Genomic DNA, 14922 nt, shown 5'->3' on the forward strand with positions numbered 1-14922 from the left:
GGCTACCTCATTTACATTATGCAAAGACTCTTTCTGTTTACCAATCAGAGTATTTTCATTTACACTTCCTGTTACCATCTTTGTACTTTCCATGGAAGATATGGTATTATTATTATTTCCACAACTTAATTTTTCAAGATCCTCCCTTTCAACTTTCATTACTTCAAGCTGCCCTTTACTTTCAAATGCCAGTTTGTCATCATCCATAAGTTTTGAAAGACCCTGCCTTATAGTCTCTACCCCATCCGACATTTTGCTGCCAACAACAAGATTTGCAGATTCTTGAAACACATGTGTAGTGAGATTAGTCAGAGGGCCATCTCCCTCATCCAAAGATTTTGAAAGCTCATCTATTTCTCTTTTTGGTTTTGTCGATGGAATGTCAGTTTCAACACCCATCAATCTAGATAACCCTCCTCTTACGATATGTTTTACTTCAGCAGTGTGATCTTTACACACAACGGCAGCATGTTTAGCCATAAAGGTAAGTAGCGACTCTTGGCTTATTTCTCCTGGCAGAACTACTGACATTGTTCTGTTTCTGACCCGACCTTTTACCCCCGACCCTCTCAATTCAAGAGGATCCTTTAGCACAATGGAATCTAGTGGTTGATCATAGACTGACTTAGCTCTAGAACGAGGCCTTACGGGGCGGCTCTCTGCCTCCAATAAATTCTCCATGCTGTTGGTTCGCTTCGGTTTAGGGGGTGGTGAACCATCTGGCAGGGGTAAAGACCTGATTAGGTTTTGCATGCCTTTCTCCTCTTTATGCATTGTCTCCTTCCCTAGTGCAGCAGCCATTATTGCATTCACATCAAATGTCATATCAAGGTTCGGAACAGTGTTCACATCAACATTCACATCAAACTTTGTGCAATCACTTAAATCACTTACCCTATCAGTCTTCTGTCTTGCTTCCTCTTTCTGGATTGGGGGCAGAGGCGCTCTCCTTTTCTTTGTGCTTCTGTTTGCTAACATTGTTCCATCAAGATGAGAATCCCCTGTGTGGTACTGAGAAGAGGACACTAAATATTTTGTATCACTTTGAGTTCTACTTGCCTCTGTTATCCTTTGTGGAGAACAATCGTTATCCTCCGGAATTTCTAACATTACTTCCTTTGCTTTCCTCTTTCCAAATAACTTTTGAACACGATTCTTAGATTTGGACTTTTGTTGTAATTGTCCTTCCTCATTAGAAAACTCCTGGTCTGCATTGTTGTTGCAATTCCTTTCAGAATGTACATTACTATTGTTATTGTTTGAGTTGCTATCAGAATCCGACTTCCTTCCCCAACTAAAGAATCCACCCTTCTTGTCATCATCATCCGAATCCGAACTGGAGCTACTCGAACTACTACTTGAACTACTGCTACTACTACTACTACTTGAACCAGACTTATTCTTTGAGACACCGACAGATGCTGAGATTCCAAATCCTGCTTTGGCTTTCTTTTCCTTCTTTTCCTTCTTCGTTCCCTTCTTCTCTTTATCCTTCTTATCCTTTTTGACTTTCTTCTTCTTCTTCTTCTCCTTTTTCCCTCCAAATCCTAGTCCACCAAGTCCACCTGAGAGCGAGCCTCCAATCTCAATGCCACCACCAACTTCACCTCCAGCAGCAGCTTCAGCCTCTTTTGATCCATCTACATCTCCACTGAGAGACAGTCCAACTCCACCTCCCGCAGATGAATCACCTTCCACTTTTGGTAATGAAAAAGACAAGTCTTCACCAACCTTACCAACAGATTCCCCTTTATCATCAGACCCTGACAAACCAAAAGACAGTCCGCCTCCAAAGCCACTTGCTTTACCCCCATCGATATCTACATTTGTATCAGGGAGATCAGCATCAGTTTTAACGTCGCCATCACCAGACCCAGACAAACCAAATGACAACCCACCTCCAACACCAGATAAGTCTGGTGCATCACCGCTCACACCTAAATCGGCATCTGGAATATCAGCATCTGTTTTAACACCTGCATCACCAGACAAACCAAATGACAACCCACCTCCAATGCCACCAGATAAGTCTGGTGCATCACCGCTCACGCCTAAATCGGCATCTGGAATATCAGCATCTGTTTTAACATCTCCATCACCAGACAAACCAAATGACAACCCACCTCCAATACCACCAGATAAGTCTGGTGCATCACCGCTCACGCCTAAATCGGCATCTGGAATATCAGCATCTGTTTTAACATCTCCATCACCAGACAAACCAAATGACAACCCACCTCCAATACCACCAGATAAGTCTGGTGCATCACCACCAACATTTAAGCTTGCATCTGGAATATCAGCATCTGTTTTAACATCTCCATCACCTGAAAAACCAAAAGATAGTCCACTTCCAATACCACCGGATAAATCTGGTGCATCACCGCTAACACCTAAACTGGCATCAGGAATATCAGCATCAGATTTAACATCAGCATCACCTGAGCCTGACAAACCAAATGACAGTCCACCTCCAAAGCCACCAGACAAATCAGGTGCATCACCGCCAACACCTAAATTTGCATCTGGGATATCGGCATCACCTTTAACATCTCCATCACCTGACAAACCAAAAGATAGTCCACTTCCAATGCCACCAGATAAATCTGGTGCATCACCACTAACACCAAAACTTGCATCTGGAACATCAGTCTCAGCTTTAACGTCAACATCACTAGATCCAGCCAAACCAAATGACAATCCACCTCCAATACCACCAGACAAATCAGGTGCATCACCGCCAATGTCTAAACTTGCATCAGGGACATCAGCTGTTACCTCTCCATCACCAGATCCTGACATACCAAATGAAAGCCCACCTCCGAAACTAGGTTCTTCAACATCCAGTGGAGCACTTCCTATTAAAGCACCAATTCCCGCAGATCCATCAGCAGAAGGAATGTCGATTTCAGTCTTGACTCCAGCCTCTGGGACATCAGTATCCAGAGATCCTTTCATGCCACCAGACAAACCTGGACCTTCCAGAGACAAGTCTGCCTCAGGTAATTCTGGGGCATCGACCTTGACATCAGTCTTCCCTGCTAAATCTACATCTGTTCCTGCACTTAGACTTGGCAGATCAGTTGAGGCGCCAAATGAAGGTGCCTTAACTTCTGCCTCAAAATCTGGTTTAACATCTAGTTCTGGACCTTTAATGTCACCACCAGCAGACAAACCAAACCCTCCTCCAAAGGATGGAGTCTTAACATCAGTGTCAACTACTGGTACAACATCACCCCCAGCTGACAATCCAAATCCCCCACCTACAGTCATATCTGCTTTGCCTGCACCACTGTCCAGAGTAATGTCACCTTCAGGGCCTTCTATGTTAGCAGAGGGAACATTAGTATCAGCATCAACGTTAACATTTCCAACTATTCCACCTCCAAAACCTAACTTAGGTTTCTCAACATCTGGTGTTGCTACAGAAATGCCAGCATCAGCACCACCACCTATGGAGCCACCAAATGATGGCCCTTCCATATCAGGCCCTTTGACAGAGACATCTACATCTGGTGTGTCAACTTTCATGTCAGAATCAGCTTTAGCCCCAAAGTTAAAGTCTGGAGCATCTGGTGTCTTAATATCAATACCTGAATCACCACCAATTTTAATGTCTGCTTCAGGAGCTGCTACTCCTCCTCCGATCCCAAAACCGAAACCTTTTTTACCATCGTCGTCATCAGAAGAAGAGTCAGATGAGCTTGAGGACTTTCCATTACCACCTCCAATTCCCAAGCCAAAGCCAAACTTGCCACCTTTACCTTTCTTCTTTTTCTTTTTGTCTTTCTTCTTTAATCCAATATCTAATCCAGCCTCTGGTCCCTTCAGGTCAGCAGAACCTTTAACATCTATAGCTGTCTTTCCATCTAAATGACCATCGCCTCCAACAGCAAAGCCAGGCAAATCTACCTTTACGTCTGCATCTGGAGCTGTTACCTTAGCATCTGCATCAACTTTGACATCTGGTTGTTTAATGTCTGATCCATCTAACGACATATTTGCATCAGGCAATTCTGCTTTCTTTCCTTTGCTTTTCCCAATACCACCAAATTTCAGTTTTCCACCAAAGCCAAACTTGCCTTTTCCTTTGCCAGCTGAGCCTCTAGATTTGTCCTTTTTGCCACCAATATCCAAATTCAGATCGACATCAGCTGGGTCAACATTTGCACTTCCAGATATATCTGTTTCAATTTTAGGCTTCTCAATCTCAACCCCACCTGATGGCAATTTGGGTGCTTTAACAGATGCATTAACGTCAGGTATCACTATATCAGCATCTGCAGAGATGCCAACATCAATATTAGGTTTGCCAGCATCACCATCCAAGTCAGTAGAAAGTTTGGGCATTTTAACATCTGCATCAATTTCAGGTGCAACTATGTCTGATGAAGCACCAATATTGACTCCAGCTTCTGGTGATTTGATGTCTACAGTTCCTCCAGTCTTCAAGTCAATATTTTCTCCACTCAAATCTACATTGGGAGAACCAACCTTGATTTCTCCTCCAGTTGAAGGAACATTAATTCCACCTTTCAGTCCAAAACCTTTGGAATCATCATTTGAATCTGAGTCTGAACTAGAACTGGATGTGCCACCTTTCTTGCCTCCTAGGTTTAGCTTTCCACCAAAACCAAATTTCCCCTTCTTTTTTCCTTTCTTTCCTTTCTTTTTACCTCCACCCACTTTGATACCAATATCAGGTTTTTCTAAATTTACATCAACACCAGCTTTAGGTCCTTCAGCAGAAGCATCAAGTTTAGGTGCATTAATGTCTCCAGACATTCCTCCACCAACTCCAAATCCAGCCCCAATGCCAGCAGATCCTTTCCCATCACCATCTGGTGCTTTTAGATTGACATCTACATCAGGGGCATCAACTTTCATATCAGGAGCATCAACATTCACACTAACATCAGGAGCTTTCACTTTAATATCTGCATCTGGTATTTCAGGACCATCACCTGAAATGTCAAGTCCAGGCAAATCTGCGCTCACTTTGCCTTTGCTACGCCCTAGACTTCCAAACTTTAATTTCCCACCAAAGCCAAATTTGCCCTTGCCTTTGCCACCTGATCCTCTTTTCTCTTTGCCTAGGTTGATACCAAGGTCTCCTTCTGGTGCATTTACATCAACTTCAGGCCCCTTTGCAGCAGCATCTGCATCTACATCTGGTAAACTAATATCAACATCTGGACTCTTGACATTTCCACTTGTATCAAGAGATACATCTGCACCTCCTCCTAAAGATGGACCAGATAGACCGCCTCCTAATTTTATCTGTTTCTTCTCATCACCTGAATCAGAATCTGATCCATCTTTTTTTCCACCAAGACCAAATTTCAGCTTGCCCCCTAGTCCAAACTTGCCTTTCTTCCCAGAGCCTTTTTTCTTTCCAATTTTAACGTCAGGTGTATCTGCATCAATGGAACCAGCTATATCCAATTTTGGTTCTTCAACATCCGGTGTCTTTACATTTACTCCTACATCCGGGAGTCCGACATCACCAGATACCTTTACGTCAGCATCAGGTTTTGAAGCTTTAACATCAGTCTCGACATCAGGTACAACACCACCAATGTTTAAATCCCCTGAGAGATCCAAACCACCTTCAATCTTTGGCTTGGAGACATCAATTGATACACTGGTGTCTGGTTTATCCATGTCAGCATCAGGAACATCCATCTTGGCTTTTCCTCCAAACTTTGGCATTTTAAAGCCGCCACCAAATCCAAAGCCACCTTTCTTTCCTTTACCATGACCTTCAATGTCAATATCTGCATCAGCCTTTGGAGACTTTAAGTTAACTTCAGGACCTTCAATATCTACTTCTCCTCCCAAGTTGCCACCAACATCAATTTTTGGTGTGCCAAAGTCACCCTCACCATCTATCTTCATTTTTCCATCACTTGCCCCAGAGACATCCAAATCGGGAGTGTCCAATTTAGCTGCACCACCTAAGCCAAGTCCAAGTTTCATACCTCCTTTCTCATCATCAGAATCTGAACTAGATGATGATGATGATGATGATGTGCCATCCTTTTTCCCTCCAAATCCAAACCCTAGGCCAAACATTCCTTTCTTTTTACCAGATTTCTTCTTTTTCTTCCCTTTAAGGCCTCCTGAAATGTTAAGGCTAGCATCAGGTCCATCTACGTCACCAGATATCTCAGGTCCTTTTATGTCAACATCTACATCAGGTTTAGACAGTTTAACATCCACATCTGCATTTGGGGAGATATCCAACCCTCCACCTATGCCACCTGACAAATCTCCATCACCTTTCAAGTCAATCTTTGGCTTTCTTAGATCAACATCCATATCTGGAGTGTCAGCTTTCACTGTGATGTCAACATCTGGAGCTTCAACAGAAACATCCATATCTGGTTTCTTAACATTAACACCAGGTTTATCAACATCAAGGTCAACATCAGGTGTGTCAACAGATATCTCTCCTTTGCCTCCAAAATTAGGCATTTTAATACCACCTCCAAATCCAAATTTGCCACCTTTCTTCTTTCCTTTTCCATCTACATCCAAACCAACGTCCACGTCAACATCAGGCAAATCAGCTTTACCTGATGCACCACCATCTATATCTGGGGAATCAATGTCAGCTCCAAGATCAACTTCAGGATCATCTTTCTTTCCACCAAATTTCATTTTCCCTCCAAATCCAAATTTCCCTTTCTTTCCAGAGCTCTTTTTCTTTTTTCCAGAAAGGTCTAAATCCCCTTTTGGTAGCTTGACATCTGGAGTTCCGGCTTTGACATTAACATCTGGTGTTTCAATAGTAGCATCTAAGTCACCATCTCCTTTGATGTCCAAACCAGGCTTCTCAACTTTTACATCAATGTCAACATCAGGGAGGACAACATCAGCTCCACCTACATCACCTGACACACCAATACTTCCCTTGGTACCCATATCAGGAGCCTCTGGTTTGCCAAGATCAACTTTACCATCAATATCAGGTCCATCTATGGAAGCCCCAGTCTTTCCCTTGCCACCAATCTTAGGCATCTTTAATCCACCACCAAATCCAAACTTGCCTTTCTTGGTTTTACCCTTTCCATCTAATTCACCAGAAATGTCAGGGGTATCAACGTCAACGTCTGGTGCATCAAGATTACCCTTTCCATCTATGTTTAAATCAGCATTACCACCAATTGATGGCCCCTTCAGTCCTCCCTTCAAGTGAAATCCTTTACCTTCATCTTCAGAGTCAGAAGATGAAGAAGAGGAAGACGATGAAGATGTACCACTCTTTTTTCCTCCAATGCCAAAACCAAATCCAAATTTTCCTTTCTTCTTTTTGTTCTTTTTCTTCTTCCCTTTTAGACCCCCTGATAAGCCTATACCTACATCAGGCCCCTTGATATCTCCTTTTCCTCCGATATTAATATCTGGTGCATCAATATCAACATCACCCTTCAACTTGGCATCAGCATCAATATCACCATCAACATTAGGACCTTTCAACTTGATGTCTGCATCAGGACCCTTGAAATCCACTCCACCTGACAGATCTCCACCAATTCCTCCCGGGCCTTTAAGATCTATATCTGCATCTGGCTTGTCTACTTTAACATTGACATCAGTCTCTGGAAGTACCACATTCACATCACCACCAACATCCCCAGACAGGTCTAAGTCACCTTTCAGGTCAGCATCTGGACCATCAACATCAATCCCACCTTTTCCTGTGCCCTTGAATTTTGGTAAATGTATGCCTCCAAGCCCAAATCCAAACCCACCTTTCTTGCCTTTTCCTTTGACATCAAGATCCAGATCTGGACCATCTACATCCACGTCTGGTCCTTTCAATTTCAAATCTGCTTCTGGTGTGTCCAAGTCAATATCACCTGAAACTTTCCCACCAATTCCACCAGAGAAATCTGGGCCACTGCCATCCACCTTAACATCTGGACCATCTACATCCAAGCTACCAGATACATCTGGGAGATCAACATCTGGTCCTCTCACTTTGACATCTGCATCTGGCAAATTCACATCCAAATCTCCATCAATCTTTCCATGTGGACCTTTCAAATCAACATCGATATCAGCATTCCCTTTGCCTTTTCCTCCAAAATGGGGAAGATGGAAACCTCCAAAACCAAAACCAAATCCCTTTTTACCTTTTCCCTTGCCATCCACATCAATGTCAACATCCGGTCCATCAATATCACCTGACACTTTTGGGATATCAACATCAGCATTGACATCCACACCAATATCACCAGATACATCCGGCCTAGATACATCTACTTCTCCTTTCGGCTTTGGAATTTTGACATCAATGTCACCTTCAGGTACTACAATGTCTGCATCGCCAGAGATATCAGCTTTTGGCAAGTCCACATCTCCATCAAAGTCAACATCTACTCCTCCCTTACCTTTGATCTTGATATCTGGTTTTTTGGCATCTCCTTTACCTCTGCTGCCAAATTTGGGCATTTTGAAACCAAATTTGCCTTTCTTTCCCTTACCTTTTCCACCAAGATCAGCATTTATTTCGGGAGAGTCAATATCCAAATCAACATTACCAGATGCTTTAGGTGTATCAATATCAACATCTGGGGTTTTAATGTCAGCACCTGCATCAATTGATACATCTGCACCTCCAAGATCCATGTCAGGGCCATCAATTTTGGCACCTCCGCCAACATCTATGTCAAGATCTCCTTTTGGTCCATCTACAGAGATACCCCCTCCCAGTGAAGGACCCCTGAAGCCACCTTTCAGTTTCAGTTTACCTTCATCTTCAGAGTCAGAAGATGAAGAAGAGGAAGATGATGAAGATGTACCACTCTTTTTCCCTCCAATGCCAAAACCAAATCCAAATTTTCCTTTCTTCTTTTTGCTCTTTTTCTTCTTCCCTTTTAGACCCCCTGATAAGCCTATGCCTACATCAGGGCCCTTGATATCTCCTTTTCCTCCGATATTAATATCTGGTGCATCAATATCAATGTCACCCTTCAACTTGGCATCAGCATCAATATCACCATCAACATTAGGACCTTTCAACTTGATGTCGGCATCTGGACCCTTGAAATCCACTCCACCTGAAAGATCGCCACCAATTCCTCCTGAAAGATCCGGGCCTTTAAAATCTATATCTGCATCTGGCTTGTCTACTTTAACATTGACATCAGTCTCTGGAAGTTCCACATTCACATCACCACCAACATCCCCAGACAGGTCCAAGTCGCCCTTCAGGTCAGCATCAGGACCATCAACATCAATCCCACCTTTTCCTTTGCCTTTGAACTTTGGTAAGTGTATGCCACCAAATCCAAATCCAAACCCGCCTTTCCCTTTGCCATCAAGATCAAGCTCCGGACCATCCACATCTGGTCCCTTGAAATCGACATCCCCCTCGATATCTGGTCCTTTTAACTTGATTTCTGCATCGGGCAATTCCACATCTGCCCCTCCTGACAAGTCTCCACCAATACCTCCTGACAGAGATGGACCTTTAAAATCTACATCTGCATCTGGTTTGTCCACTTTCACATTGACGTCAGTTTCTGGAAGTTCCACATTCACATCACCACCTACATCCCCAGAGAGGTCTAAATCACCCTTTAGGTCAGCATCAGGACCGTCAACATCAATACCACCTTTTCCCTTGCCCTTAAACTTTGGTAAGTGTATGCCGCCGCCAAGCCCAAATCCAAACCCGCCTTTCTTGCCTTTTCCTTTGCCATCAAGATCCAGCTCTGGACCATCCACATCTGGTCTATTCAAATCGACGTCACCCTCGATATCTGGTCCTTTTAACTTGATTTCTGCATCGGGCAATTCCACATCTGCCCCTCCTGACAAGTCTCCACCAATACCTCCTGACAGAGATGGACCTTTAAAATCTATATCTGCATCTGGCTTGTCTACTTTAACGTTGACATCAGTTTCTGGAAGTACCACATTCACATCACCACCAACATCCCCAGACAGGTCTAAGTCACCCTTTAGGTCAGCATCAGGACCGTCAACATCAATCCCACCTTTTCCTTTGCCTTTGAACTTTGGTAAATGTATGCCTCCAAACCCAAATCCAAACCCACCTTTCTTGCCTTTTCCTTTGACATCAAGATCCAGATCTGGACCATCTACATCCACGTCTGGTCCTTTCAATTTCAAATCTGCTTCTGGTTTGTCCAAGTCAATATCACCTTGTACATCCCCACCAATTCCACCAGAGACATCTGGGCCACTGACATCAACCTTGACATCTGGACCATCTACATCCAAGCTACCAGATACATCTGGGCGATCAACATCTGGTCCTCTCACTTTGACATCTGCATCTGGCAAATTCACATCCAAATCTCCATCAATCTTTCCATGTGGACCTTTCACATCAACATCGATATCAGCATCCCCTTTGCCTTTTCCTCCAAAATGGGGAAGATGGAAACCTCCAAAACCAAACCCAAACCCAAATCCCTTTTTACCTTTTCCTTTGCCATCCACATCTATGTCAATGTCGGGTCCATCAATATCACCTGACACTTTTGGCAAATCAACATCAGCATCGATGTCCACTTTTCCACTAATATCACCAGATACATCCGGGCCAGATACATCTATTTCTCCTTTCGGCTTTGGAATTTTGACATCAATGTCACCTTCAGGTACTACAATGTCTGCATCGCCAGAGATATCAGCTTTTGGCAAGTCCACATCTCCATCAAAGTCAACATCTGCTCCTCCTTTACCTTTGATCTTGATATCTGGTTTTTTGGCATCTCCTTTACCTCTGCTGCCAAATTTGGGCATTTTGAAACCAAATTTGCCTTTCTTTCCCTTACCTTTTCCACCAAGATCAGCATTTATTTCGGGAGAGTCAATATCCAAATCAACATTACCAGATGCTTTAGGTGTATCAATATCAACATCTGGGGTTTTAATGTCAGCACCTGCATCAATTGATACATCTGCACCACCAAGATCCATGTCAGGGCCATCAATCTTTGCACCTCCACCAACATCTATGTCAAGATCTCCTTTTGGTCCATCTACAGAGATACCCCCTCCCAGTGAAGGACCCTTGAAGCCACCTTTCAGTTTTAGTTTGCCTTCATCTTCAGAGTCAGAAGATGAAGAAGAGGAAGACGATGAAGATGTACCACTCTTTTTCCCTCCAATGCCAAAACCAAATCCAAATTTTCCTTTCTTCTTTTTGCCCTTTTTCTTCTTCCCTTTTAGACCCCCTGATAAGCCTATGCCTACATCAGGGCCCTTGATATCTCCTTTTCCTCCGATATTAATATCTGGTGCATCAATATCAATGTCACCCTTCAACTTGGCATCAGCATCAATATCACCATCAACATTAGGACCTTTCAACTTGATGTCAGCATCAGGACCCTTGAAATCCACTCCACCTGAAAGATCGCCACCAATTCCTCCTGAAAGATCCGGGCCTTTAAAATCTATATCTGCATCTGGCTTGTCTACTTTAACATTGACATCAGTCTCTGGAAGTACCACATTCACATCACCACCAACATCCCCAGACAGGTCCAAGTCGCCCTTCAGGTCAGCATCAGGACCATCAACATCAATCCCACCTTTTCCTTTGCCTTTGAACTTTGGTAAGTGTATGCCACCAAATCCAAATCCAAACCCGCCTTTCCCTTTGCCATCAAGATCAAGCTCCGGACCATCCACATCTGGTCCCTTGAAATCGACATCCCCCTCGATATCTGGTCCTTTTAACTTGATTTCTGCATCGGGCAATTCCACATCTGCCCCTCCTGACAAGTCTCCACCAATACCTCCTGACAGAGATGGACCTTTAAAATCTACATCTGCATCTGGTTTGTCCACTTTCACATTGACGTCAGTTTCTGGAAGTTCCACATTCACATCACCACCTACATCCCCAGAGAGGTCTAAATCACCCTTTAGGTCAGCATCAGGACCGTCAACATCAATACCACCTTTTCCCTTGCCCTTAAACTTTGGTAAGTGTATGCCGCCGCCAAGCCCAAATCCAAACCCGCCTTTCTTGCCTTTTCCTTTGCCATCAAGATCCAGCTCTGGACCATCCACATCTGGTCTATTCAAATCGACGTCACCCTCGATATCTGGTCCTTTTAACTTGATTTCTGCATCGGGCAATTCCACATCTGCCCCTCCTGACAAGTCTCCACCAATACCTCCTGACAGAGATGGACCTTTAAAATCTATATCTGCATCTGGCTTGTCTACTTTAACGTTGACATCAGTTTCTGGAAGTACCACATTCACATCACCACCAACATCCCCAGACAGGTCTAAGTCACCCTTTAGGTCAGCATCAGGACCGTCAACATCAATCCCACCTTTTCCTTTGCCTTTGAACTTTGGTAAATGTATGCCTCCAAACCCAAATCCAAACCCACCTTTCTTGCCTTTTCCTTTGACATCAAGATCCAGATCTGGACCATCTACATCCACGTCTGGTCCTTTCAATTTCAAATCTGCTTCTGGTTTGTCCAAGTCAATATCACCTTGTACATCCCCACCAATTCCACCAGAGACATCTGGGCCACTGACATCAACCTTGACATCTGGACCATCTACATCCAAGCTACCAGATACATCTGGGCGATCAACATCTGGTCCTCTCACTTTGACATCTGCATCTGGCAAATTCACATCCAAATCTCCATCAATCTTTCCATGTGGACCTTTCACATCAACATCGATATCAGCATCCCCTTTGCCTTTTCCTCCAAAATGGGGAAAATGGAAACTTCCAAAACCAAAACCAAACCCAAATCCCTTTTTACTTTTTCCATTGCCATCCACATCAATGTCAACATCCGGTCCATCAATATCACCTGACACTTTTGGCAAATCAACATCAGCATCGACATCCACACCAATATCACCAGATACATCCGGCCCAGATACATCTATTTCTCCTTTCGGCTTTGGAATTTTGACATCAATGTCACCTTTAGGTACTACAATATCTGCATCGCCAGAGATATCAGCTTTTGGCAAGTCCACATCTCCATCAAAGTCAACATCTACTCCTCCTTTACCTTTGATCTTGATATCTGGTTTTTTGGCATCTCCTTTACCTCTGCTGCCAAATTTGGGCATTTTGAAACCAAATTTGCCTTTCTTTCCCTTACCTTTTCCACCAAGACCAGCATTTATTTCGGGAGAGTCAATATCCAAATCAACATTACCAGATGCTTTAGGTGTATCAATATCAACATCTGGGGTTTTAATGTCAGCACCTGCATCAATTGATACATCTGCACCACCAAGATCCATGTCAGGGCCATCGATCTTTGCACCTCCACCAACATCTACGTCAAGATCTCCATTTGGTCCATCTACAGAGATATCCGGGCCTTTTATACCTATATCTGCATCTGGTTTGTCCACTTTCACATCGATATCTGCTTCTGGAAGTACCACATTTACATCACCACCAACACCCCCTGATACATCCAAGTCACCCTTTAGGTCAGCATCAGGACCATCAACATCAACCCCACCAAATTGTGGCAGTTTGAAACCACCAAAACCTCCTTTCGCACTTTTCTTTTCTTTCCCTTTCAAGTCAATATCCACATTTGCATCACCAGATACTTTTGGAGAATCAATGTCAACTGTGGGAGACTTGACATCCACATTACCACCAACAGCTGCACCTGGTATCTTCACATCAGCCTTGCCACTAGGAATTTCTACATCTGCACCACCCTTGAGAGAAGGTCCTTTGAGTCCTCCTCTTAGTTTTATTTTGGTTTCATCATCAGAATCTGAACTCGAAGATGATGATGATGATGATGATGATGATGATGAAGAAGAGGAACCTTCTCTCTTTAAACCAATTTTTCCTCCCAATTTACCTTTCTTCTTCTTTGGGCCTTTTCTTTTCTTTCCTTTCACTTTGATAGCTGGCAATCCGACATCAAGATCAACATCTGCACCCCCTGAAGCATTTACTTTCGGTCCCTTCACCTCTGCATCAACTCCTCCTGCAATACCTCCTGAAAGATCTGGTGCTTCTGCTTTGCCACTTGGCAATTGGGGAATATCAGCCGAAATATCTGCATCTCCTTCCACCTTTGGTGCATGTACATCAATGTCAACTGATGGAGTTTCAATATCTCCTTCTAATGTTGGTGCCTTAACATCACCACTTAGCTCTAAATTTGGACTTTTCTTATTGTCATCTGACTTTCTTGAAGGAAAACTGAAGTTACCAAATAGCTTGAAACCTCCAGAGCTTTTATCTCGTTTTCTTTTCAGGTTCTTGTTTTTTGGAACATCCACTTTAGCACTAGCATCAACGTCTGGAATGGCAACGTTAACACTACCTTTTGCTTCTGCATCACCACCCAAGTTAGCCTCATCTGACGTTCTCTTTCGAGGTCTGAAAAGTCTTGTGAGTGTATTTGATTTTTTCTTGTCTTTTGCTCCAATGTTCAAATCTACATCTACACTTGGCAGTTCAATAGATGCGTCTGCACCAGTACCACCTTCTGGTGTATCCACTGAGAGAGAGGGGCCCTTCACATCAATCTCTGCAGAAGCAGAAACATCCGGTACTGAGGGTGGCTTTGCAAACTGCCGAAAAATGAAACACATGAACATAAAAGTAAGTTATAACTGGAAAACTAATGGGCTCAGTGATTTGTTGCCACATTTCATTTCAGAACATTCAAAAGTGACCTGGGATACACAAGTTTTGGACCATTGCTGATATCAAGTTATCGGCAAGGTTCTTGCAGTACTTTAGAGCAGTGCTACTGCTTCGTCTTGATTAGTTTTGCTTCAACTTGGATAAATTTGTTTGACTTCTGTTGCCCTGTAATGACCTTTCACATGAATTGGAAGGTACATGGTTCTTGCACTTACTATGATCAGTCTGCATAACCAATAACCAAGACTTCCATTTGGAAT

The 14922-nt window shown here is 43.4% G+C and overlaps 1 protein-coding gene across 7 annotated transcripts in view; it reads right to left on the reverse strand.

Annotated features, from left to right (window-relative positions):
- The window catches only part of LOC139971257 (uncharacterized), a 69335-nt gene that overhangs the window by 1917 nt on the left and 52496 nt on the right, over window positions 1-14922 (reverse strand). For all 7 annotated transcript variants that reach the window (XM_071977567.1, XM_071977566.1, XM_071977561.1 and 4 more), the window contains one exon: window positions 895-14586. In XM_071977567.1, coding sequence (XP_071833668.1) covers window positions 895-14586 — 13692 coding nt within the window. The remainder of the gene's footprint in view (window positions 1-894; window positions 14587-14922) is intronic.

Source organism: Apostichopus japonicus, chromosome 8 (assembly GCF_037975245.1).
Source record: "Apostichopus japonicus isolate 1M-3 chromosome 8, ASM3797524v1, whole genome shotgun sequence".
NCBI classification, from domain to species: domain Eukaryota; kingdom Metazoa; phylum Echinodermata; class Holothuroidea; order Aspidochirotida; family Stichopodidae; genus Apostichopus; species Apostichopus japonicus.